At 39.7% G+C, this 26,443-nt stretch overlaps 1 protein-coding gene across 10 annotated transcripts in view; it reads right to left on the minus strand.

The window, feature by feature from the left end:
* Window positions 1–26,443, minus strand: part of BTBD9 (BTB domain containing 9) — a 495,597-nt gene that overhangs the window by 170,308 nt on the left and 298,846 nt on the right. For all 10 annotated transcript variants that reach the window (XM_032141217.2, XM_058432661.1, XM_058432663.1 and 7 more), the window contains one exon: window positions 17,025–17,134. In XM_032141217.2, coding sequence (XP_031997108.1) covers window positions 17,025–17,134 — 110 coding nt within the window. The remainder of the gene's footprint in view (window positions 1–17,024; window positions 17,135–26,443) is intronic.

Consider the following 26,443-nt stretch of genomic DNA (forward strand, 5'->3'; position numbering starts at 1 on the left):
TTAGTTGATTTCATCACAGCTTCACGGAAAACAGCTTCACCAAGGACCATTTTTTCCTGTCATTACAGGGGCAGAACTGAAGGAATCCCCTGCTTGGGCACTAGGTAGTTTTTATGATAATTTTACCACAGGTAATGCTGTGCTTTTTAAGTATATTTCCCTCTTGTAGCACTGTACCAATTCCTGTCTTAAAAAAAATAAGTATCTAATGCAGCTATAAAAGAAACATACCCATCTTCACAATATTAACGAGCCAATAAATTTAAAGAGATTGCTGTGGCCCAGGCTGGCTCACCCACCAGGCTTCCACTCCCACACAATCGCTTCTTTTTATGTAAAACAGTGACAAGCCCAAGCCCTGTTACATCGGATTATGAAGCAGGAAGGGGCCAGCAGGTTTAGAGGCCCCCTCCCAAATACTAAAGGTTTCTTTTGGTTCACAAAGCACAGCCCCACATTACTATTTTAATAAGTAATACTGCAATGCCCCAAAGACTGCAAAAATCTTCTCTGCCAGTGCCCTCTCCCATTTTAAACATCTTTCCTGAGACATAACTGACATATAATAAACTGCACATATTTTAAGTGTACAATGTGAGTCCTGATATATGTAGACACTCGTGAAACTATCAACACAATCCAGATAACAAAGCTTTCCATCATCCCCTGCCCATTTGTAATTCCTCCCCTCAGCTTCAGATATCTGTAGATCTGCTTTTGTTGTTACAGATTAGTTTGCATTACTTAGAATTGTACATAAATAGAATCACACAGTACATATTTTTTCATTTGGTATATCATCTAGATTCTCAACTCTTGGTTTATTCAGTAGAATCATCAGGTGTATCATTACATTTCATGAAGAAATTACCCTGTCTCACCCAGAAATAGGACTTTTCTTAGTTTAGTGGCTATATTTGGGAGCACATGGAGTGCTGAGGAGCACCAGAAGGCACCGCTGCTGGCCGTGCACATCCTGCCTTGTCCCTCACTTAAAATAGGCAATGTGGAAATAACTTTTTTAAAATTAACTTTTTTCTGATTATAAAAGTAACACATATTCACTGAAAATATATAAATACAGGAAAATGTAATAAAACCCCAATAATCTCAGGTAATCCCATCATCTAGAAAACGTGTGAACATTTTGATGTTCTTCCTTACATTTTTACACACTATTATGAACTGAACTCTGTCCTCCCAGAATTCATATACTGAAGCTTCACCCCTAACTTAGAATGTGGCTGTATTAGGAGACAGGGGCTTTAAAGAGGAAATTAAGGTAAAATGAGGTCATAAGGGTAGGGCACTAATCCAATATGACTGATGTCCTTATAAGAAGAGGAAGAAACACCACAGGTCACTCAGACAGAGGAAGGGCTATGTGAGAGGATAGTGAGAAGGTAGCCATTTACATGCCAAGGAGAGAGGCCTTAGAAGAAACCAAACCTGGCAATACCTTGATCTTCATCTTGGACTTTCAGCCTCCAGAACTGTGAAAAAATATATTTCGGTCATTTAAGCCACCGTGTGTGTGTGTGTGTGTGTGTGTGTGTGTGTGTGTGTGTTTTATGGCTGTCCTAGCAAATTCATACATGCAATTAAAAATACATATATTTAGGGCTGGGCGCAGTGGCTCATGCCTGTAATCTCAGCACTTTGGGAGGCCGAGGTGGGTGGACCCCAAGGTCAGGAGATCGAGACCATCCTGGCTAACACGGTGAAACCCCATCTCCATTAAAAATACAAAAAATTAGCCAGGCGTGGTGGCGGGCGCCTGGAGTCCCAGCTACTTGGGAGACTGAGGCAGGAGAATGGCGTGAACCCGGGAGGTGGAGCTTGCAGTGAGCCGAGATCGTGCCACTGCACTCCAGCCTGGGTGACAGAGCAAGACTTCGTCTCAAAAAAATGTGTCTCTGTGTGTGTGTGTGTGTGTGTGTGTGTGTGTGTAATTTAAAAATACTGGCATCGATCTGGCTATAAAGATGGCATCCTACTTCTATTTTATATTCTATTATGGTTATTTCCCTATATTATGAAATGTATGAATATTCAGAAATTTTGATGTGTGAGTGTGCCATAATTTATTTTGTTATGCCATATTATTAGACATTCATAATCTTCCTCTTTTGGGGTTATTATAAATAACACTGTGCTGAACATTTATGTAGAAGAAATGCTGTTCCTGAATATTCCTTTAGGATGAATTATTAAAGGTCAAAGTAGTAGATCAAGTAGTATTTTAAAGACTTTTTTTTTTTGAGACAGAATCTGGCTCTGTCACCCAGGCTGGAGTGCAGTTGCATGATCTCAGCTCAGCGCAACCTCCGCCTCCTGGTTTCAAGAGACTCTCCCGCCTAAGCCTCCGGAGTAGCTGGGATTACAGGGGCATGCCACCACACCCAGCTAATTTTTGTATTTTTGGTAGAGGCAGAATTTTGCCATGTTGGCCAGGCCGGTCTCGAACTCCTGACCTCAAGTGATCTGCCCGATTCGGCCTCCCCAAGTGCTGTGATTACAGGGCTGAGCCACGGCACCTGGCCTAAAGACTCTTACTAGATATTGCCAAGTTATCTTCTATAAAACATGTACCGGCTGGGTGCGGTGGCTCACACGTAATCTTAACACTTCGGGAAGCTGAGGCAGGCGGATCACTTGAGGTCAGGAGTTCGAGAACAGCCTGGACAACATGGCAAAACTCCCTCTACTAAAAATACAAGAAACTAGCCAGGCGTGATGGCGGGCGCCTGTAATCCCAGTTACTCGGGAGGCTAAGGTGGGAGAATTGCTTAAACCTGGGAGGCTGAGGTTGCAGTGAGCTGAGATAGCACCATCGCACTCCAGCCTGGGTAACAAGAGCAAAACTCCACCTCAAAAACAAGAAGATACTTAGTATTACTGAGGCTGGTAAGAAATAGGCAGTCTCATATGCTGCCAAGATGTGGATGGTACACGTTTCCGTTTTTTCTTTTCTTTTTTTTCTTTTTTTTTTTTTTTGAGACAGAGTTTGGCTCTGTCACCCAGGCTGGAGTGCAGTGGTGTGATATTGGCTCACTGCAACCTGCGCCTCCCGGGTTCAAGCAATTTTCCCGCCGCAGCCTCCTGAATAGCTGGCATTACAGGCGTGCCACCACACCTGGCTAATTTTTGCATTTTTAGTAGAGACAGAGTTTTGCCATGTTGGCCAGGATGGGCTCGAACTCCTGACCTCAGGTGATCCACCCACACTGGCCTCCCAAAGTGCTGCAATTACAGGTGTGAGCCACTGCGCCTGGTCAGTATTTTCATTTAAACTACCTTTGCCAACAGGATTTTAAAAATGAAACTTGAGCCAGGCACAGTGGTGTTCACCTATAGTCCCAGCTACTTGAGAGGCTGAGGTGAGAGTATCACTTAAGCCCAGGAGTTTGAGGACAGCCTGGGCAACATAGCAAGACCTCGTCTCATAAAAAATAAAATACCGTCAAATTATTAGAGACGCCATCTCTAAAAAAAAAAAAATTTCTTAATGAAACTTGACAAGCCGATTTTCAAGTTCATTGGAAAAGAAAATTGGAAAGAATAGCCTAGAAAACTTAGAATAACTATGAGTGTAGATTTGCAGCACTAGAGAGCAAAATAGATGACGAAGATGCTGTGATTTAAATGATATGATGCAGAAGCTAGAGTAGATATACAAATCTATGATATATCTATTTTAAATCAATGAAACAAAGAATAAAATAAGCAAGAAAGAATTTCAAGACAATTGGCCACAAATTTTAGAAATAAAAGTTAAACCCCTACCTCAGACCAAACACAAAAGAAATGTTAAATGGAGTAAAGAGCTAAATGCTTACACACACCCCAACAATAACAAAAAAACAACAAATCACTGACAACTAGTGCAGAAGAACATGTTTTTATATTTTGAACTGGGGAGGGAGTTTCTAAGCAAATCACAAAATCAGACGACAAAAAAAATGACTGATAGGAATAACTCAAAATTTAAAATAGCTATGCAAAAAGGCAACATACACAAAGTTAAAAGGTAACTAACAGTGTGAAAGAAGATATTTGCAATGTATGTAAAAGGCAAGGAATAAATATCCATAATCCACAAATTAATAATAAGAAAGAAGCAACAGGCCAGGCGTGGTGGCTTATACCTGTAATCCCAGCACTTTGGGAGACCGAGGTAGGAGGATTGCTTGAGGCCAGGTGTTTGAGACAGCCTGGCCAACACGGTGAAACCCTATATCTACTAAAATTACAAAAATTAGCTGGGAGTGGTGGCGCATGCCTGTAAGCCCAGCTACTCGGGAGGCTGAGGCATCTAAGAATCACTCGAACCCAGGAATGGAGGTTGCAGTGAGCTGAGATCATGCCACTGCACTCCAGACTGGGCAACAGACAAGAGACTCCCTCACAAAAAGAAAAAAAGAGGGGGGGCAAGAAATATTTAAAAATACTCAGTTTTAGTAATAACTAGGCTAATGCAAGTTGAAACACAAAAACATTTTATTTTGGCCAGGTGCAGTGGCTCACACCTGGAATCCCAGCACTTTGGGAGGTCAAGTTGGAAGGATGGCTTGAACCTAGGAGTTCAAGACCAGCCTGAGCAAACATAATGGGACCCCTGTCTCAACAACAATAACAAAAATAGCTGGGTGGGTGGTGCATGCCTGTGGTCCCAGCTACTTGGGGGGCTGAGGCAGGAGGATCACTTGAGCCCAGGAGGTCAAGGCTGCAGTGAGCTGTGATTGTGACTGCATCACTGCACTCTAGCCTGGGTGACAGAGACCCTGTCTTGGAAAAAAAAGCAAAAAAAGAAATATTTTACTTATGTACTTCTGTATTGTTTGATTTTTGATGAGACATGACTTTGTCTTATTTATATATATAAAAGACATTTTTAATGAAAAATATTTGCCGATTAAACAAGCCAAAAAATGGTATCCTGTTTCAATAAGTACTTAATTATTAGCGAGGCGAAACGCTTTCAAGTTTACGGAATATTACGTTTTTCTTTCTTTTTTAATAACTGCTGTTTGTATACATTTTCTGTAAGGGAATCATCTTTTTTTTGTACTTATTTTGTCATGTATGTTGCAATTATTTTTTCCCAGTTTGTCAAACACCTTTGAATTCTGTTTACGGTTTCTGCCTTTGCTTTTGTGCTGAGGAAGTTGTTCCTCACCTTGAGATAAGATAAATACGTATTAATACAGTTTCCTACAGCTCTTTTGAAGTCATATTGTAAAATCTACCTCTTTAACAAGAAAATGCTTTTGTATCTAGTATGAGGAAAAAATTTCATGTAACTGTTTGCAATTGTTAACTGTCTCATCATTTGCTGTGTTATCCTTCGGTTCTTAACTGATGTGAGATGTCACCTTTATCTCATATTACATTCTTACACATACTGGGATCTAATTCAGAGTTTGGATGATTGCTTTATTTATCTACCAGTTTGTTCTTGCATTAATGCCACATTACTATGCAGCAGTAATTTTAACACCTGCTGGGAATAGACCCTCTCATTCATTTTTTATTTTTTATTTTTTTCAGGCTTTTTTTGAAGGGATAGGGAGAAGGAAAAGATATTTCTACTTATTTATTCTCTTGGAAAATATTTTTAAATAACTGAGCAAAATACTAAAAAAACACACACACAACTGGGATTTTGAGTAGTAGTACTGTATTAAATTTATACATTAAAATGGGAAGAACCAACATCTTTGCAATATTAAATTTTCCTATCCAGGAATATTTCTTTCCGTTGTTCAGTGCTCTTTAAAAATTTATAGTTTCTTTACATTAAAGCCTGTGGATTTAGTAACTTTATTCCCAGGTAGGCGTTTGTTGTTTGTGGGAGAAAAAATTTAAAAACTCCAGCAGATCTCCTTGTCATGCTCACTTCATAGCAACAGAATTCGTGAGTGCACATCATCCTCCTGCCTCCCACCATTGCTCCAGACCGTTATCCCATCTCTACTGGCATGAGGCAGGCCAGGGGTGGATGGTTCTTGGTACTATGGCTAGCGATGGAGTAGAAAGAAGGCAAAGGCATTCCAAGAAGCACCAATGACCAATCTCAGATGCAGATGCTGGCCATGTAAAGATGTTCTTGCTTCTATCATATCCTTTTTCACTCTTCTTATTACCCTGTATTAGCCAAATACACATGCTGAAAATAATGATGTAAAAAGAAAGGGCAAGATAGGCCACCCATAGGTCCCTTCTCTTAAGTCCTTCCTTATTCATCAAAAAGCCAAAGGTAGAGAGTATCAGTAAAATGTGCAAGTATTACGAAGTGAAATAAAAACAAGTTAGTTTTGTGCAGTATTTCCACTCTTCTGGTAAAAACTTAGATATATGTATGATATGGTTTCAATCTGTTTCCCCACCCAAATCTCATGTCAAATTGTAACTCCCAGTGTTGGAGGAGGGGCCTGGTGGGAGGTGACTGAATCATGGGGGCAGACCTCCCCTTTGCTGTTTTCATGATACAGTTCTCACAAGATCTGGTTGTTTGAAAGTGTGTAACACCTCTTCCTTCACTCTTTCTCTCTCTCTCCTGCTGGCCATGTAAAAATGTGCCTGTTTTCCCTTCGCCTTTAGCCATGACTGTAAGTTTCATGAAGCCTCTACAGAAGCAGAAGCCCATACAGCCCACAAAACCATGAGCCAATTAAACCTCTTTTCTTTATAAATTACCCAGTCTCAGGTATGTCTTTATAGCAGTGTGAAAGTGGACTAACACAGAAAACATGTACCAGAGAAGTGTGCCATTGCTATAACGACACCTGAAAATGTGGAAGCAACTTTGGAACTGGGTAATAGGTAGAGTTGGAACAGCTTGGAGGGCTCAGAAGAAGACAGGAAGATGAAGGAAGGCTTAGAACTTCTTAGACTTGTTAAATTGTTGTGACCAAAATGCTGATAGTGATATGACAGTGAAGTCCAGGCTCAGGGGGTCTCAGATGCAGATGAGGAACTTATTGGGAACTGGAGTAAAGGTCACTTTTGCTATGCTTTAACAAAGAGACTGACAGCACTGTGCCCCCTGCTCTAGGGATGTGTTAAACTTCAAATTTGAGGGAGATGAGTTAGGGTATCTGCAGGAAGACATTTCTAAACAACAATGCATTCAAGATATGTCCTGGCTGCTTCTAAAAGCATATGCTCATATGCGTGAACGCAGAGATTATCTGAAACTAGAACTTATATTTAACAGCTGGGCATGGTGGCTCATGCCTGTAATCCCAGCACTTTGGGAGGCCAAGGTGGGAGGATCACTTGTGGTCAGGAGTTCGAGACAGGCCTGGCTAACATGGTGAAACCATCTCTACTAAAAATACAAAATTTAGCCAGGTGTGGTGGTGCACACCTGTAATCTCAGCTACTCGGGAGGCTGAGGCAAGAGAATCACTTGAACCCAGGAGGCAGAGGATGTAGTGAGCTGAGACTGCACCACTGCACTCCAGCCTGGGTGACAGAGCGAGACTCCATCTCAAAAATGAAATAAAATAAAATAAAATAAAATAAAAACAAAACAAAAACAAGCTGTACACATTTACATTTACCTTGACACACACATCCATACTACTATATCCATCTATCCTTATGATAATAAGGGAATACATAAGTAGAGCCCAAAAATTCAATCCTGTAAAATAAAGTAAATCCTATAAAACAAGAACAGTAAAAAATTTTTTCCAGGCAATCTTTACTCTTAAAAAAAAATGGAAAGGATAATATGATACATATTGATATGGTTTGGCTTTGTGTCCCTACCCAAATCTTATCTTGAATTGTAAAACCCCACATGTTGAGGGAGGAACCTAGTGGGAGGTGACTGGATCATGGGGGTGGAATTTCCCCATGCTGTTCTCATTATAGTGAGTGAGTTCTCATGATATCTGATGGTTTAAAAGTGTGGCACTTCCTTGCTCTCTGCTTCTCTCTCCTGCTGCCATGTAAGATGTGCCTTGTTTCTCCTTTGCCTTCTGCCATGAATGTAAGTTTCCTGAGGTCTCTCCCCAGCCATGCACAACTGTGAATCAATTAAACCTTTTTTATTTATAAATTATCCAGTCCCAAGTAGTTATTTTAATTTTAATTTTTTTTTTTTTGAGACAGAGTCTCACTCTTTTGGCCAGACTGGAGTGCAGTAGTGCAATCTGAGCTCACTGCAACCTCCGCCTCCTGGGTTCAAGGGATTCTCATGGCTCAGCCTCCTGAGTAGCTGGAGCTACAGGCGTGCACCACCACACCTGGCTAATTTTTGTATTTTTAGTAGAGACGTGTTGGCCAGGCTGGTCTTGAACTCCTGGCCTCAAGCAATCCGCCTGCTTTGGCCTCCCAAACTGCTGAGATTACAGGCATGAGCCACTGTGCCCAGCCTCCAGGTAGTTCTTTTTTCTTTTTTTTTTGAGAGGGAGTCTTGCTCTGTTGCCAAGGCTACAATTCAAGATGAGATTTGGGTGGGGACACTGCCAAACCATATCCCTGACCCAATTTATACCCTCCACTAGGAGGTCTTCCTGATACCATTCCCCCAGCTCTGGTTAGTGCCCCCTGTTCAGCATTCCTACAACATCTACTGAAACTTCCTGATACATGACTTATTTTACTGAGTTGTCACCTTCTGTTTAAGTGTCTTTCTTCTCTATTAGCTCTTAAGATCCTTCAAGGCAGAAACTACACCCATGTGTCTTTCTCTGCCCTGTGTCTAAGATACACTCAGCAGCCTCTTAATAAATGTCTGCTTAATGCCAAGAAATTTACAGTAGCTAAAGAAGTTAAGCTTTACTGACAAGCAGAACCAGCCTTAACACCTGGTTAGAGAAATAGGACTTGGAAAAGTACAGCCTCCTGGTCTAGACTAGTTCAGACTCACTAGTGCCATTGTAGGAAACTATCTGCATTAAGGCCTTTAAGACCCCTCTGCCAAGCCAGGAAGTTTGCTTCTTTGCCACATTGTAACACTTTCATCAGCTACTGAACTCCCTCACTCCCAAATCTGTTTCTGCTCCAGAGGACATTCACTTTACTAAACACAGTTGTGAAGCACAGAAGTCGTGTTATATGTCTAGGTCACTGGATGCCAAAAACCCTTAGACAGCCCAGATTTCCAACTCTGTTTACTTTCCCAAAAATTCTACAGCATTCTAAACATATTGTTACAATCTCAAAATAGTTTTAAATGACAGTAGTAACCATAGACAACCTATTTCTATTTACTATCTTCAGCTCCTCTGAGGGAAACAGTACTATTGCTATGTAAATTAGCACTTCTGTAATGCTCCTTAATATTTACTCAATCTTTCAAGGCCTAGCTCAAAATACCATTCTTCATGAAGCCTTATCTTACTAGGCAAGAGATATGTTCAGTTCCTTTGCAGCCCAAACCAATACTTAACCTTTCTCCACACCTGTTTATGCCTTTGTCTGTTGTTCTCCACTCCACTTATTTCCATATCTTGCCAATGTGACTGTCCGGCTACTTTGAATCAGATGGTAAGTTTCCTGTTGGAAGGTGCCCCCTTTACACTGCCTGTCTTCCTGTCTTTGTGCCAGGAATCTGTTTGCTTTCAGCTCTATTCCTTCCCTTGTTCTACACTGGATCTCAGAGGCTAAACCTTTGAAAACTACAGTTTCCCAGACTCCCCTTACCAGCCTGTTTTTTTGTTCTGCCAACAGAAGAGACTGATGGGAGATTGAAATATAGGAGCAAGGAAAAAGACATGTTCTTGTCTATTTGTTTCTGGTGGTACTGAAGGTAGCAGCAGGTGAATATGGACTCTGGTGTTTCTGTTCAGATAGCACAGTCCCAGTGGTGGCGGCAGTAGTTAAGTGTACCGGCAGCTTCAGCAACAGAGTTCTTGTGCTTATGCTGTTGATTTTGGTTGCCCTAGATCCAATCTCAGTAGTCCCCCCTTATCTGCAGGGGATATGTTCCAAGATCCCCAGTGGATGTCTGAAACTTCATGTAGTACCAAACTCAATATACACTATGTTTTTCACTACACAGTAACAGGCAGCTAGCATATACAGCATGGATACACTGGACAAACAGATGATTCACATCCCTAGTAGAGCAGAGTGGGATGGCACAAGATTTCATGATGCTACCAGGAATGGCATGCAGTTTAAAACTTATGAATTGTTTTTTTCTGGGATTTTCCATTTAATATTTTTGGACCACGGCTGACTACAGGTAAATGAAACCACGGAAAGCAAAACCAAAGATAAGGGGGTCTACTGTACAGAACAAAAAGTTACCAGTCTTCCTGGATCCATGCTGGTAAGACACAAAAGTAACACTTTAACGGCCTAAAGCTGATAATAGAATCTTATTCCTATTCTTTGAAAGGGTTAAAGAAACCATAATTTTGAACCTAGAGCTCTATGCCCTAGTTCTTATCTCTTAAGCAGAGACGTAGAACCAGGGACAAGGATGGAGAGGGACATATGAGAACTTCTATTTTCCAGGAGAACCAGGAGACCTTAGGAAGCACAACCAGACTTCTGTAATGCTGAATGCCACACTCTAATCTCAGTGTAAAGTGTTTACTGCTCCCCCAAGTCTTACTAAAAGCATATTCTCTATTCATCTAGAAGACTCCTAAGAAGAGAAGAGCCATTTAAAAAAGAAAAAGGAATGCAAATGGCTCTTAAACATATGAAAAGATGCTCAATTTCTCTCGTAAGAGAAATGCAGTTAAAATTGCACTGAGATACCATTTCTCACCTATAGAACTGGCAAAAGTCCAGAAGTTTGACAACATGCTCTGCTGGCAAGGCTGTGGGAAACAGTCTTTATCATACAATACCAGTGAGAATTTAAAAATGGTATAATCCCTATGAAAGTGAATTTGGCAATATCTAGGAAAATTCTATGTGCATGTACTCTTTGATCATACAATCCCTTCTCTAGAAATCTATTCCAAAGATATATTGGCAAAAATAGGAAAAGACTTATACACAAGGCAATAGCACTATTTGTAGTAGTGGAAAATTGAAGACAACCCAAATGGTTCATCAATAGAAAACTGTTTATTTAACATCAGTTAAATAAACAATGGTGTATCTACGCTAATGAGGACCATGCAGCTATAAAAAGAAACAAATAATATCTTTCTCTATGGCTAGCTCCAAAATAAGTGTTAAGTACAGAAAAGCAAGGTGAAACCAAGTGTGGTGGTATATGCCTACTGTCCTATTTGCTACTCAAGAGGATGCCTAGAGCCCAGGAGTTCTAGAACAGCCTGGGCAATACAGCAAGACCCTGTCTAAAAAAAAAAAAAAAAAAAAAAGAAAAGAAAAGAAAAGAAAGAAAAAGAAGCACAGTAAGGTAAAAAATATATAATATGTATGGTATATAGTGTGCTACCAATTATTTAAAGACATTGGGAGGATGCAAAATATAAATATAGAAATACATATATTTTCCCACTTTTAAATGGAAGGATAACAACAACAACAAACTAAAGGAGGAAAAAAAGAGATTATTTACAGAGGTAGAGAGGGCAGGAATAGAAGCTTCATTTCTCTGAATATAGCTCTTTTGTAGTTTTGATTTTAGAACAATGTAAGTATTACACATAGTTAGGAAACAAAAGTTTTTTAAAGGCAATCCCTAAATATTGAAAGCAAAATGGAACAGATGAACCTAACTGTACACTGAAATAGTGGCATAACTACACAGAGAATCATTGCAAGTGACTTTAAAACATAGTCATTTTACTGTATATTTCTACAGATAGAAGGACCTAAAAATCAGTAACAAAAATCTTTAAACTATTTTCAGTAATCATATGGTTCATAGCTATTCTGTATGTACTGGGGATAGAGCAAATGAATATTGCAATGTATCACGGATAATCAAGATTTCACCTATGAAGAAAAAAAAGAGATGAAAGAAAGATCAAAAGCTTAAACAAAAATCTTGTAGTACTGAATTTGAATTAGAAGTGTCAGCATATACTCATGATATATTTCATCTGCTAAATATATGTCATATAAATAATTAAGTGTATGTGCATGTATTTCCTAGTTCTGTCTACTGAAGGTCTAGAAATAGCAGCAAACACAGTGGTAAAGATCATCTACAGTATCTACACTGAGGTTTCCAAATGTCATTTTCCTCTATACAGTACCAAGCCTCCATGAAGAAATGGCTGATTCCAGATCAAGGGCAGGAAATGTACAAAATAAACCTAGTACATCTTGTTATGCCAGAAAGCATGGAACTATCAAGGACTACTAAAGTCTTATCAAAAGCACTCAAAAACCAATTTGAAGAGGCTAAAGATACAATGATTTGAATATCGTTACTAATAACTGCACGCGATTAAAAGATTTCAATCGTGTTTATTCCCACAAACTCAAAATGATATGTACTTACCTCCCTCTAACAAATCCCACAAACAAACCTTTGTCACCCTTGAAGGATGCTAGGGAACCACCCCTTTATTTTGAAAACTGGTTAACAAAGGGAAAGAATGTAACGTTTATCCTTCTTTTCCTGAGCGAATTGTATCTCAGCGTTACTAAATGAGTGTTGAGGAACATTTTCTCTTTCTAGGGACTAAATGAAGAAGGAATGACGTATTTGGAAAATAACCATTTGCAATCCAAAATTATGAAATAATGAATCCAGGAAATAATCATCAATGGATGTGAACATCCAAAAGAGAGAGACAATTAGAGGTTTCCTCTGCTTCTGGATAGATACACACAACACTACCTATGGAGTATTATTACCAAAAAATAATAGTTGAATCTGATTAAGGCTCTAACTACCAAGTTACAAGAAATGCAACAGATAAACATGCTAAATGTTACCACGGAAATTCGATGGCCAAAATCCAGACTGGTAGATGCTCTATACGAGAAAAGCCTAGTTTCTTAACAAATAAATAATTAGAGAAAAACAGACAAAGATAGACAGATAAATAGAAGAGAACATACAGATTTAAAGAGATTTAAGAATCACAACAGCTACTTGCATAATATGGACCTTATCTGAATTCTGATTTACTCAACCTATAAAAACACATTCTCACTCCAGACTTTGAAACAATCAGGGAAATTGGAACACTGACTGCATAATTAATGCTCTTAAGTAAATTAATTTTTGGGTAGTATGATGGTATTGTGCTTATGGCTACAATAAGGAAGCCTTGCTTTTAGATGTGCATAATAAAGTATTTATAGATGAAATGATAAAATGTCCAAGATTAATTTCAAAATAATCTGATAGGGACAAAGTAGATCACATACGGATAAAACTAGGTTAGCTGTGAATTGATAATTCTTTAAAGCTGGGTGATAGGTACTATTCTCTCTAATTGGACAACTAGTAGGGCATTAAAAAGTGAATTTAAACACAAGATTAAAAGGAAGATGTGAAACCCCGTCTCTACTAAAAATACAAAAAATTAGCCGGGCGTGTTGGCGGGCGCCTGTAGTCCCAGCTACTCAGGAGGCTGAGGCAGGAGAATGGCGTGAACCCGGGAGGCAGAGCTTGCAGTGAGCCGAGATTGCGCCACTGCACTCCAGCCTGGGGGACAGAGCAAGACTCCGTCTCAAAAAAAAAAAAAAAAAAAAGGAAGATTTGGAAATCATTACAAAAAAGCAGGACTTGGCAAATGCTATGCAAGTATCACCAAAGTGGAGTGCTAAGGCAAAGTATATACATTCTTTAGGAGGTTGAACTTTTATGAAATAGCAGTCACATCTCTTCTAATTACTTCCTCCATGCCTCACTGGCAAGACAGGTTAGGGTTTCTTACAGATGCCTCCTAACACAGAGGAGACAGTCATCACAGGCCGACTCTCCCAGGAAAGAATACATTCCAGCAAGATACAGATGCAGCCACCAAATGAGAAGAGGCTGTAGTGGCAGTAGCAAAGGTGGGAGAAAGGCCCAGCTCTGGGCAACATGGTTGAGCTAGGGCCTCTTCTCGTGGCTATATGAACCCGAGGACATCAAAGCCTCCCATGAGTCTGTGCAAGTGAAGCTGCATGAGGCATGACACACAGTCATAAAAATGGGAAAGAACCCCTTTGGTGGGAAAAGAAGACTAAAATCTCATATAGTGGGTGTGCTTATTTTTACTTATGTTATTTCCTGTCACCATTATATATTTTAAATAATAACAGTAGAATCTGACTTTTTAAAATTATAAATATTATAAAAGTGATTTTTAAGGCCTAGAGAAGAATAATTAAAGGAGCCTGCACTATGAAAAGAAGACCAGGAACTATGAAAGAAAAATGTTCTGAATCTAGAAACATAAAGGTAGGATTTGAGGGCCAGGCGTGGTGGCTCACGCCTGTAATCCCAGCAGTTTGGGAGGCCGGGGCAGGTGGATCACCTGAGGTCAGGAGTTCGAGACCAGCCTGACCAACATGGCGAAAACCTGTCTCAACTAAAAATACAAAAATTAGCCAGGCGTAATGGCGCACACCTATAGTCCCAGCTACTTGGGAGGCTGAGACAGGAGAATTGCTCGAACCCGGGAGGAGGAGGTTGCAGTGAGGCAAGATTGTGCCACTGCACTCCAGCCTGGGCAACAGAGAGAGACTCTGTCTCAAAAAACAAAAAAAAAAAAGTAGGATTTGATACTCTAATTACTTATGATGACATTATCTTAGTTTTACTTTTTTTCCCCCATGAAATCATGGAGTTCATATCAGTGATTCTCAGGAGGGGAGTGTATATTTCACAGGATACAAGAAAGTGTAAGAAGTAAGTATCTGCAATTTAAAAATAACTCCAGGTGATTTTGACATACCTGTACCCCCGTAGAGGACCTGTCGAGGACCAGGAGGGTGACTGGCCAAGGCCTGTGTGCTGCTAAAATGCACCTGAGATGATCAACACGGAAAGCTGGAGATTACTGTTTTAAACACCTCTGTAAGGTAAGCAGAGCTGCAGTGTCAGACAGAGGATAACGAAATCCCCCTGAACTCCCTCACCACTCACACCACTGCCGAGGATGAGCAGCTCTGAGCTGTGAGGATGGTCCAAGGAGGGTCAGAGGGGGTTCCATTGCAGGCAATCTTCTGGCAAGAGCATGTACGTATCTGCCTACCTGCACCACTGCTCCCATTTGGCTGAGGGACAATAACAGGCGATGATTACAGTGCTCTTTGCAGTCAAACTTGTTAGCATTACGGAAGAGTGCTTGAAGAAGAGTGTTTAACCAGACACCAAAAACACTTCTTGTTTCTCTGTAATTTTCTTTCATCACCAACATACCTGAGACTGTTACAGCTTCTGATGATGCTGACTAGCTCAATTTGGACAAAACATGCATACCAACAACAGCACCCCTCATTACAACCAATCCTGAGTTTCATGCCAGATAGGCTTGTTTCTTTAATAATTACAGTGTCCACAAACCTGTTCTTTCTAAGAAGAGGGGGCTGATTGATGTAGATGGTACCTTCCATGCAGCATGTTCAAAATGCAGTGCACTGAGCTGAAATGAGTAGCCAAATGCTACACATTTTGTAAATAAGAAGGGTCTTGGTTTCTAAGATCCTTCTCACTGAGGGCTCTCCTAACTACACAGTCAGATACACAGTGAGGCCTACAGTCTATGGAAGAGCCTGGACAACAGGTGAAAAAGAATGCCCTCCCCACAACCCTCCATCAACACAATTCTGTACAGACTATAGAATTAAAAAACAATAATATCAGGTAATGCTTCAAAGTTGGTAACTTTCAAATTACTTAAAAGTCACACAAATTATTAATATTTATATTTAATGTTAAAATTATGTTCATAACAAAATTAAAACCAAGGCAGCTATTTCAGTTGAGCTCTAAACACTCTCTATATCGGCAAATTTTCCACTCCTGCTACTTTATTAATATCATTCTCCCAAATCTCCATAAGTAAAGGATTAGGTTTTAGACACAGCAGGTGTTAGGAAAATTTAGGCTATGACCATTCAAAGAGTTAATAAACATTTGCAAGTTACACTCATCTTTCCCATTATAGTTATTCCCATGCTTTTAGGTCAGTATGGACGTGTGTGCCAACATGAACAAAACTTGGGAAAGAGAGGAGACATGAGTCCCTTTGTAAAGGTACAGAATTCTATTTTAGACTACAAGGCAGGGTCATCTTATCCCCACACCAGAACATATGAAGTCCCTTCTCAAGCAAACTGCAATAAAGGGACAGAATCAAGGAGCTAACTGATCTAAGCGTGATCTTTGCAGTAGGTGAATGAAAACCTATGGGCATGGGGGAAAAAAAGCAGAATAAACAGTATGGATGGGCAAAGCCACTCATGGTATCTAGAATGTCAAGACCGGGGATGGACTGTGCACAATGCCCAGACTACCCATTACTGCAAATAAAAACAAAACAAGACAGAAAACAACCAAGCAAACGATTACACTAAAATTTAAAATCTTCTTTCCAAATATCAGTCAGGCAGTATTTCCCACCCAATAACTTGACTTTTGCAATGACAATTCAAAAGTGACAATTCAGTCACTTTGGTCTTATTTAAATTATATGGAGGCACTTTCGTGAGTTGAACTTTCTTGAGGCTACTTCGGGCAAATATGAATTCATATATCCACGAAGATACCTCCACAGCTAAGCATACCACTCATATCCAAGCAAAGGCCAAAATACCTGCACAGCCATGGAAAGTCTGAACATCCAATCAATATCATACAGACTTCTCTTCAAACTCACCTATCATTAAATCCCTTGGTGCGAGACGCTTCACCTGACTATCACAAACATTCCCTACACAGCAAATCTGAATGAATTACTAACATATTTTCAATTCTTAAGCACTAGTACAATATTTACATTCATTCAAGTTCACTGGAATTACTATATTGAATACTTCTAAAAAATGTAAGCCATTCCCTATGTCAGCTAGCAATAAGGCATTTAAATCAACTAGAGTCCTTAGAACTGATTAAGATAAGAGAGTAACAAAGTATTTGAAGATAAAATATCTAAATATATATACAAAAATGTAATTGTAATACTTACCTATCAGCCCCTTCTCAAGAGTGAAGGTTTTGTTTGTAAACATACATTCAAAAGCCACAATGTGAAAAATCTTGTTCACTGTGTTGTGAGTCCCAACAATTCGAATATACCTGATGGTAAAAAGAAAATAAAATCTGTTGAAAATGAGCTCCCACCACAACCAATCCAAAGAAAACAGAGTAAGACATGTCACTTAAACATATAGTGCACCAGGATATAGACCAAAGGAGACTCTGAGCTTGACTTCAGACCCTATATCTGCTCCTTATGGGTAGCTCCAATTGAACCTAGAAGAATTATAGCAAAATAAGGGACATGTCATTTTGCAGAGAATTAAGTAGAACTTAGATATGATTTACCCAGAAAACCAAACCAGGTACTGTTCAGTTCAACCCTTGAATGTCAGTCAGGTACATGACCATAAGACATTTATACCGGAGAATAACAAATAGCTTCTGCTCTTGCCTTGTGGTTAGGAATGTACTGGAGCACACGTGCACAAGCAAATGCTTTCCAGCTCAATGGAAGATTTCATCCATTGGAGATGAACGCATGAAATCAATATTGCTTTCTTGTTTAAAAGAAAAAATCCAGAAACTACTGAAAACTACTCACAGTTTCTTTTAATACTGCTCCTAAATCTTCGTTAGGAAGTTAGCCTTATATACTTACGCCAGCCCCCCACTTGACTGCTGGGAAGTCTCCTGACCAGAGGAAGCGATCTGCAGAGATGGCCCAGCCTGCTCTGCAGCCTCCCTCCTGGCCACATGAATCTGGCACCTGCACACAGTGCAGAGTTTCACTGGGCAGCCCTTGAGCATCTTGGCCTGTTCATCCTCTTTAACTCCCTGGAGACTTCATCTCCAACAAACAAGCATTAACCTTGGAGTAACTTGCTCTCTTCACTCTCCAAAGGGACCTGACAGTTCACAGGTTAATGAACAAACTCATTCTTCTCAGTGTCACACAATCCCATGAGGGATGTGCCACACACCGTCTTACTGGAATTCAAAGGAAGAACCAGGAAAAATAACTAGATTGATAACGCCTCCCAGATTATGAACTATGCACTCTGAAGGATGGGGTATATTAAATGAACAGATTTCAATTAGAATATGACAGACTGGACAAGGTTTTAGTAATCTCCTCCCCTCTGCTGTGTAAAACAACCTTCAATTTAGATGATATAATTGTACTTCTGAGTTGATCGCTATTCACTAATTTGGTAATTTCCTTACATTTCTCATCAGTCCAAGTTAACTGTATAATGTAAATGCTGATTTAGAAAATTCACATTAAGGAGACTATATTTGGGGTTTTTATATCATGGGCTGTCGTCCTTCCTGATTCTTCAAGCTTGACTCTCATGGCATTACCTGTGCACCTCATTTAGCCATCTGCTCCTTGACATGAGCTGATCACTCATCTTTACAACCAATATTAATGCTATGTCCTGAACTGACTGTCCAGTGTGCTCACACCTACTGCAAGGAGACACCACTCTTCCCGTGTTGAGAATCAGGGGCAACTGCTATATGTACCAGAGCCCACTGGTTAAGCAAGAATTTGGCCCTAATCTGTTCCTTCGAGCCCTCAAGACAGACAGAAGGTACTGATTTTACTGGGTTTGGGTGGGTGGGTAGGTTCATTCAACATAAGTTCTTACTAGTCTGGGTAGTAAAGGTTATATTGTCCTTCACTTTGGCAGTGACAATCTCCCTGGTGCTTTCTGGAAGGGAAGGGGTGTATTAATTCTGGCACCTTGGCCTGAATCTAATTTTGTCCATTTCCTTAAACCCACGGGAACTCAACCAGCATAGCATTTTCAACTGCGTATGGCTATGACAGCCTGAGTGCTGCTGTCTGCAACCTTAGAGGGAATAGAGGGAATGTGGTTTAGTGGAATTTGATCAGATCATTTCGCTATTCTCTAGCTCAAGTCTCTACAAAAGCTGTCTCTCCTACTGTGCACAGAAGAGCCAGGAAGTGACTAACAGGGCCTTTTCCCAATGGCGGTTCTTAAGGTTAATATATTCCAGGCTGACCTAAGGGATACAATAACCTTCCTTCCCTCCTGTTCTTTCTTTTTAAAACACTATATGGAATCAGGTTTTCCAAGTTTAGATAACTAATTTCCCATATTTTACCCAGTGCAAACATTAGGAATGCGAGAAAATGTGCAACCCTCCCCTCCTTCACCCCGCAGTTATAAGCAACTGAGAATAAAAAGTTATACTGGAATACATTTTATACTCTTATGATAGTATTTGTGATAACAAACAAAATAATATATATGGTGGGAAAAGCATTGAGAGATGCCTCCAGATAAAAAGTTCTGTGTAAATGAAGATAATGTTATCTCTGCTGCATAATCCTGAAGTCAAATTAGCAATTCACCATTATATATCACACCTTTTGATCAGCCTATTATATGTAATGCTCATAACAAGTTTAATTATTCTAGTTCTACAATGCTTTCTAAGTCTCTAGAAAAAAAATTATAGCATAATTTGCAAAAATGGCATAAAGTTCCTACTCAAATACACATTTTAAAAAATGTGACATCAAAAGAAAGAAGCCAAGCTCCTTTTTCTCAAGCAAAAAGTTGTAAATATCCTGGACTTTCCCCACACTAAAGATCTAACCTAGAAATGGCAAAAGGCTTCGACTAATGGCCCAACACCAATGACTGGCAGGAGCGGCCTGAAGCTCTACATTAAGAATTCAGGGCCAGGCGTGGTGGCCCTGTAATCCCAGCACATTGGGAGGCCTGGGTGGGTGGATCAGTCAGGAGTTCAAGACCATCCTGGCTAACACAGTGAAACCCCGTCTCTACTAAAAATACAAAACTTAGCCAGGCGTGGTAGCACGTGCCTGTAATCCCAGCTATTTGGGTGGCTGAGGCAGGAGAATCGCTTGAAACTGGGAGGCAGAGGTTGCAGTGAGCTGAGATCGCGCCACTGTGCTCCAGCCTGGGTGACAGAGTGAGATTCTGTCTCAAAACAAACCACAACAACAAAAAAGGCCCTGTCCAGCACAGGAGTAGTGCCTTGCTCCATGAGCAATGACTGAAAGGGGGAGGAGGGAGCACAGGTACCATCCTTCATAATGAGCATATTTCCTTAATGGAGCTCACAGTGGAGCATCCCAAGATAAAAGAAGTTATTACTACCCAAGTTATTGAAAAATCCAAGGGATAGGAATGGGAGAGTCCTCTCTCTATTTGCTTTTTCTGAAAAACAAAACAAAACTTGGTTCTCGGTCATAACACCAAAATGGGAGAAGTAGGTATCACATTTTCTCTGTCACAAGAAATCCTGAAAATAGGTAAAGTTTAAGATTTATTTCTTTGCCTTTTCAGCACGAGTCAGACTCGATTTAACCAGATAATAAGGGCAGTGGCAGCTAGTGACTTCATCAGTGTGTAGAGAGGAGAACTGCTGAAAAATAGAACAGATATCCTTTATTCATGCCGAAGTCCTCAACACCAGCTCAGACAGTTGGAAGACAATTAAAACTTAAAACAGTGCAGAGGAAGGCAGATATGCAACAGATTGGCCATTTCTGATGAGGATGAACGCTGTCCACGTGAGCCATAGTGTAACAGTCTGTTTCCAATATCCCTCTCCCTTCCCTATGTTAGCTGTCTTCAAGTAGCTGACAAAGACTGGATACTGAACATAGTTCAGTACAGAATGTTTCAATACAGAAATTTTCTAGGAGCTATAAGATTGTGGGTGAATGAGGTTCTGTCTTCTTTAATAAAATAAAACTGAAACCCTCCAAGGACAGCACTCTAAAACTGAAAGGCACTACAGAGTTTTGACACAATGTGGCTTTTAGCATCCAACAGAATCAGGTTTGTTGCCCAGCTCCATCACTTAACTAAGTGTGTCACTTAAGGGAAAAAAATAAAATATACATATATTTTTTGAGACAGGGTCTCATTCTGTTGCCCAGACTGAAGTGCAGTGGCACGATCATGCCTCACTGCAGCCTCGACTTCTGGGCTTAAGTGATTCTCCCACCTCAGCCTCCCAAGTAGCTGGGACTACAGGCATGCACCACCACGCCTAGCTAATTTTTCTGTAGAGATGTTGCCCACATTGGTCTCAAACTTCTGGGCTGAAACGATCCACCTGCCTCAGCCTTCCAAAGTGCTGTGATTACAGGTGTGGGCCACTGCACCTGACCCCCCAATTTTTTTTAAAACTTAGTTTCCTCCTCTATAAAATGAGGTCAATAACACGAACTTTACAGGGTATTTAAATGAGATAAGTATTGAAAATATCGAATGCAGTGCTTGGCAGAGTAGGATACCATTAAACAGAAATTCAAAGAGTAGATTCTAGGATGCAGAATTTCTTGGTTAGGACTTTGAGAATGCTGGTTGTCTTGGAGAGTACAGTAGTTAGTCCCCTCTTATCTGTGGTTTTGCTTTCTATAGTTTCAGTTATCTGCAGTACAGTACAATATTTGGAGACAGTGAGAGGGAGAGAGATTGCATTCCCATAACTTTTCACAGTATATTGTTAGAATTGTTCTATTTTATTATTAGTTATTGTTGTTAATCTCTCACTGTGCTTAATTTATAAATTAAACTTTACCATAGGTATGTACGCATAGGAAAACATACAGTATATATAAGGTTCAGTACCATGCATAGTTTCAGGCATCCACTGAAGGTCTTAAAATTTATCCCCTGAGGATAAGGAGGGGATTACTGTATTATTGACTTTAGATGTTAAAATGGTGCATCTATGAGAGGCAGGCCAAGGAGAATACTTCAGGAACACAGGGAGGGGCTTGTCCTTCCTCTTAGGGCACCACAGTATGGGGGCTATGGGCCATAGAAAGCAAGCGACATTCAGAATGTAGATTTCCTGGCTCTATGGTGCTTCTCACTTTAATCCTCTAGCCTTTAAAAAATGTTCTTGACCTGTCTTAGCTAAGCATGAGGAAGCAAGGGAACAATCTTTTGCCCATATTTGGGTTTAAAGTTTAAAGTATCTTCTCCCTTCCTCCAACCCAGGATCCCTTCTTGGCAGAGAATGTGAAATCCAGGGAGACTGCTCAGGGCCACGTGGTCCAGCTAACCATACGCAGTGACATGGTTCTTTTTTTGTAAGCCCTGGAAGTTAGGAATTTGAATTTGTTAAGAAAAATGCATTTCTTTACAGAGAGACAGCATAGTACTATGACCTAAAGAAATTTTGCTTTGGAGATTTCACAGCATTCTCTGCCTGTTCTGGGAAGGTATGAGTTCCTTTTCTTAATCTAGCTTTCCGTCATTGCTTATGAGGATGCCACTAGATTTAATTTCTAAGGTACATACAGTACATCTTTAACATACTAAAGAAAATATAGAAAAACAGCAACTTCTGCATTCCAACTTTAAACCCGTGGTATTCCGCAGTCTTCAGTTCTAGTGGAGCACGAGCCTACCTGTGGTTACAGTCAATCCTTAAGCTTTGCCTTAGTTATGTGATCACCTAACTTCTGTACTGAGCACATTTTATTACAACATAAAATTGAATTTGGTGAGAAATATTTAAATAAGCTCTCAAGGGATTAACTAAAGCTAAAATCCATCTGAATTCTATTCTTTGGTAAACAAATATTTATTCTCAAATTGAACTTTATATTCTTGGGTTAAACAAAGAATCTTGAAAACTAGAGTTAGCCTGAGATTGTTACAAAAGAAGGGAACCTTAACATTTTGGCTCTTCCTTCAGTAACCATAGAGGACTCTGCGGAGAAATACTGTTCTTTGTTGTGGCCAGAGGCAGACACCTAATAAGAACTTAAGCTACAGCATTCACTAGAGATTTGAGATCATCCAAGGTTTAGATGCACCATTTCCAAGATTCCTATTTGACTTTTTCCTTTAAGGAGATACTAAGAATATATACAAATAATTCTCTAACCCAAGAAGCAGGTAATGCCTGTGGGTTTCCCCGGTAAAAAATTTTCTTCTAGTTCTGTGTATAATGTTAGTGCTCTTATAATCAAGCCACTGACTGGAGGGGATATGACTTCAGGTCTTGTTGCTAAGGCAGCAAGTGGAAAACAAGTTTACTGCCAGAATGACAAAAAGCTTCTAGAAAAAGCATGTTGCAAAAAAAGATTTGTTACTCTTAGAAAACCTTCCCTCTGGCTGATCTGTGGAGCTATAGATTCTCTTGTACTGACTTCAGCAAAGGGGCCCGGCAGCATTTGCTTGTTTGGGAGAGGAAGGATTATTGGAAGGTTAAACACTGCACACAGGGCTAAGCAGAGGCTACTGTCTCAGAGAGCAGCCTGATGCTATCTGACCATTTGCTCTGCAAAGGGAGCTATCACGTCCTGGCACCTCCACTATTCAACCTGAAGGGCAAACAAAACAGGAAGTCTTATTTTTGAGAGAAAACTCATACTATATAGAATCAATTATGTGGAAGGGATGAGATGGGTAGAAATAATTACTAATAAACAAAGCCATTCCAATACTAAAGACAAATATTTAATTTTTTTTTTTTTTTTTGAGATGGAATCTCACTCTGTACCCAGTGCAGTGGCGCGATCTCAGCTCACTGCAAGCTCCGCCTCCTGGGTTCACGCCATTTTCCTGCCTCAGCCTCCCGAGTAGCTGGGACTACAGGCACCCGCCACCATGTCCAGCTAATTTTTTTATTTTTAGTAGAGACAGGATTTCACCATGTTAGCCACTATGGTCTTGATCTCCTGACTTCGTGATCTGCCCACCTCGGCCTCCCAAAGTGCTGGGATTATAGGCGTGAGCCACCACCCCAGCCGTAATTGTTGTTTTTTATTTGGGGGAAAAGTGAATTTTGAACAGAAGGCTTTTCCTGTTCACCAAATACGCACAATTTAAAACCTGCCACGATGTGCCTGATGTGCCTTCAGTGTATGAAATTATATTTTGAATTAATATCACAAAAATAATTATAATATTTACATAAATCATATAAAAATGACATAAGATCTAAAATGTATTTAATTCATGCACTTTTTTTGCCTGCAAATATACCATACAATAGCCTTTAAGGTATACTGGGTAAATCTGCTAGTATCAAGATTTAATAAAAATCTACTAGGGGTCAGGTGTTGCAGCTCATGTCTGTCATCCTAGCACTTTAGGAGGCCAAGGTGGGAGGATCACTTGAGCCTAGGAGTTCAAGACCAGCCTGGGCAACAGAGGGGGACCCTCTTTCTACTAAAAATTTAGAAACTAGCCAGGCATGGTGGTGCACGCCTGTAGTTCCAGCTACTCGGGAGACTGAGGTGGGAGGATCAATTAAGCCCAGGAGGTTGAGGCTGTAGTGAGCCATGATCATACTACTGCACTCCAGCCTGGGTGACAAAGTGAAACTCTGTATGAAAAGAAAAAAAGAAAAAAGTCTACTAAATAATGCTAAGCCCCATGAGGAATCGGCCAGAAGCCTTGATCAGACATAAGCCTTGATCTGGACAAGTTTATAATACAGTTTGGAAAGCAAGACAAAAACATATCAAACTATATGACTTGACAGAACTGAATCAAAAGAAAGGCCTAGGTTCTAGTCAGAGCTTCATAATGCATTAGATAATACAAATGGGGTAAGTTCCTTAATTTTTCTCAATCCCAGGCTCCACATGTGTAGCAGTGGTAGAGAGAAGGACATAAGAGCTTATTACCTATTCACGTATGGTAGCTTAATCTTGAAACACTGAATTAAGCAATATGAATATTAAAAGTCCTCCCAGGAACTACTCTTGTTTCAAACACCAAAATAAAACAAACATAGCTAAAGGAGAATTAATTCTCTTCCTACCTGCTCTTCCCAATTCATGATCACTGATTCATCCAACAAATACTAACTGAGCACTTACTATGTGGTAGCTATTGTTACTGGGTGCTGGGATATGGGACTGAATAATACAGATAAAATCCCTCTCTCACAGAACTTACATTTAAAGTTGAAATAAACAACAAATTAAAAAATCAAATAACTATCCAACGATTGATAGGTGATCTATTTAGCACTGAACTTTACAGACAAAGTTGCTCAATTAGGATAGACAGACATAAAACTTCTACCCTCTGGAATAAAAGAAGAGTCAAATGGGAAACTACAACTAGCTCTGTCTAAGAACATGGCTATAATGTCAATGAGTCTGAGGTGTAGACATAGTACACCTATTATAGCTATTTAGCAGGACACAGGCAAAAATCTAATTAAGTAGGCTTCTTGCCATCTGGAAAGAGGAACTGATTTGAATTTCAAGCAATGTCTTGCTTATTTCATGGTTTAGTTTTCTTTTTATTCTTTCCATTTTTTTCAGATTGTAATTTTCAAAGGATTATAGAGACAGAAAGAGATGTGGAGTATATAAAATGAAAAATGAATAAGGGAGAGGGGAAGAAGAGAGACAGGGGAGAAAAAAGGGAGGGGGATACAGAAAGAGAGGAGCAAGGGAGAAAGAGAAAAACGAATATGAACAAACCAACCCCTCCTCCGTCTCTGTTATGTGCTAATGTGAACAAATACCCATATGGGAATAATTTTGACCAATTTCATTACTCAATAAAACATTTGAAAACAAGAAGAAGTATACTTTAAGAAATAGAACTAATTTACCAAAAGTTCAACATTTGAATTTTTTCATTAACTTTTCCCCTAGCCCAAGATGCTGGGGGTGGGGGAGAGAATTTCACTAGTTTTATCTTCAAAATGTCTGCATTATCTTTTGCAGTATATCCAATAAGCTATGCATTTCTACGAATGTAGACAAATGAGTCTAATGGAATTGTGAACTAGAGAAAAAGCAGAACAAAATTAAATTTATTAGTTTTCCTATGAATCTATAAGAATTCATTTGGTGACTATGACCTCTAACATGCCTGCTACTTAGTGTCAGGGCAAGGAAAGTTTCCCCTTTTTTAATCTAAGACTGGGGTGGGCATACGCCATTAATTGTAACTTAAAAGTTTAAGGTTTGGAAGAATCTGTTTTTCTCCTTTTTTTTTCTTTTAGAGTAGAGAGTTAAATAGAGGAGAAAGAAAGGCAAAAGAAGGAAAAAGAATTAGTCTCTCCCCAAAGAAAAATCTAAGAATCCTTCTAAGAATGTAAACATTACATACCCTGAGAAATCAGAACAGGAATTGCTGAAGATGGCTTAAAAAACAGAAGTGAAAACTAAGCATCAAAACCAAGAGAGTGATGAAGAGAGCGCAGGGAGTGAGGAAATCACAAATCCTTACTCTAGACTCCTGAGAAACTGGCACTGGAATTAAGGTGAAAGCGAATCACTTCCGCATATTGTACAAACAGCGTCTGCAGGCATTATTTCTTTTCATGGAAAACCCATACTCCGTACACTCATACAACCAGTTGTGTTATATGTTCATATATATAATATATCTAATGAATACATCT

Source organism: Hylobates moloch, unplaced genomic scaffold (assembly GCF_009828535.3).
Source record: "Hylobates moloch isolate HMO894 unplaced genomic scaffold, HMol_V3 SCAFFOLD_20, whole genome shotgun sequence".
NCBI lineage: Eukaryota > Metazoa > Chordata > Mammalia > Primates > Hylobatidae > Hylobates > Hylobates moloch.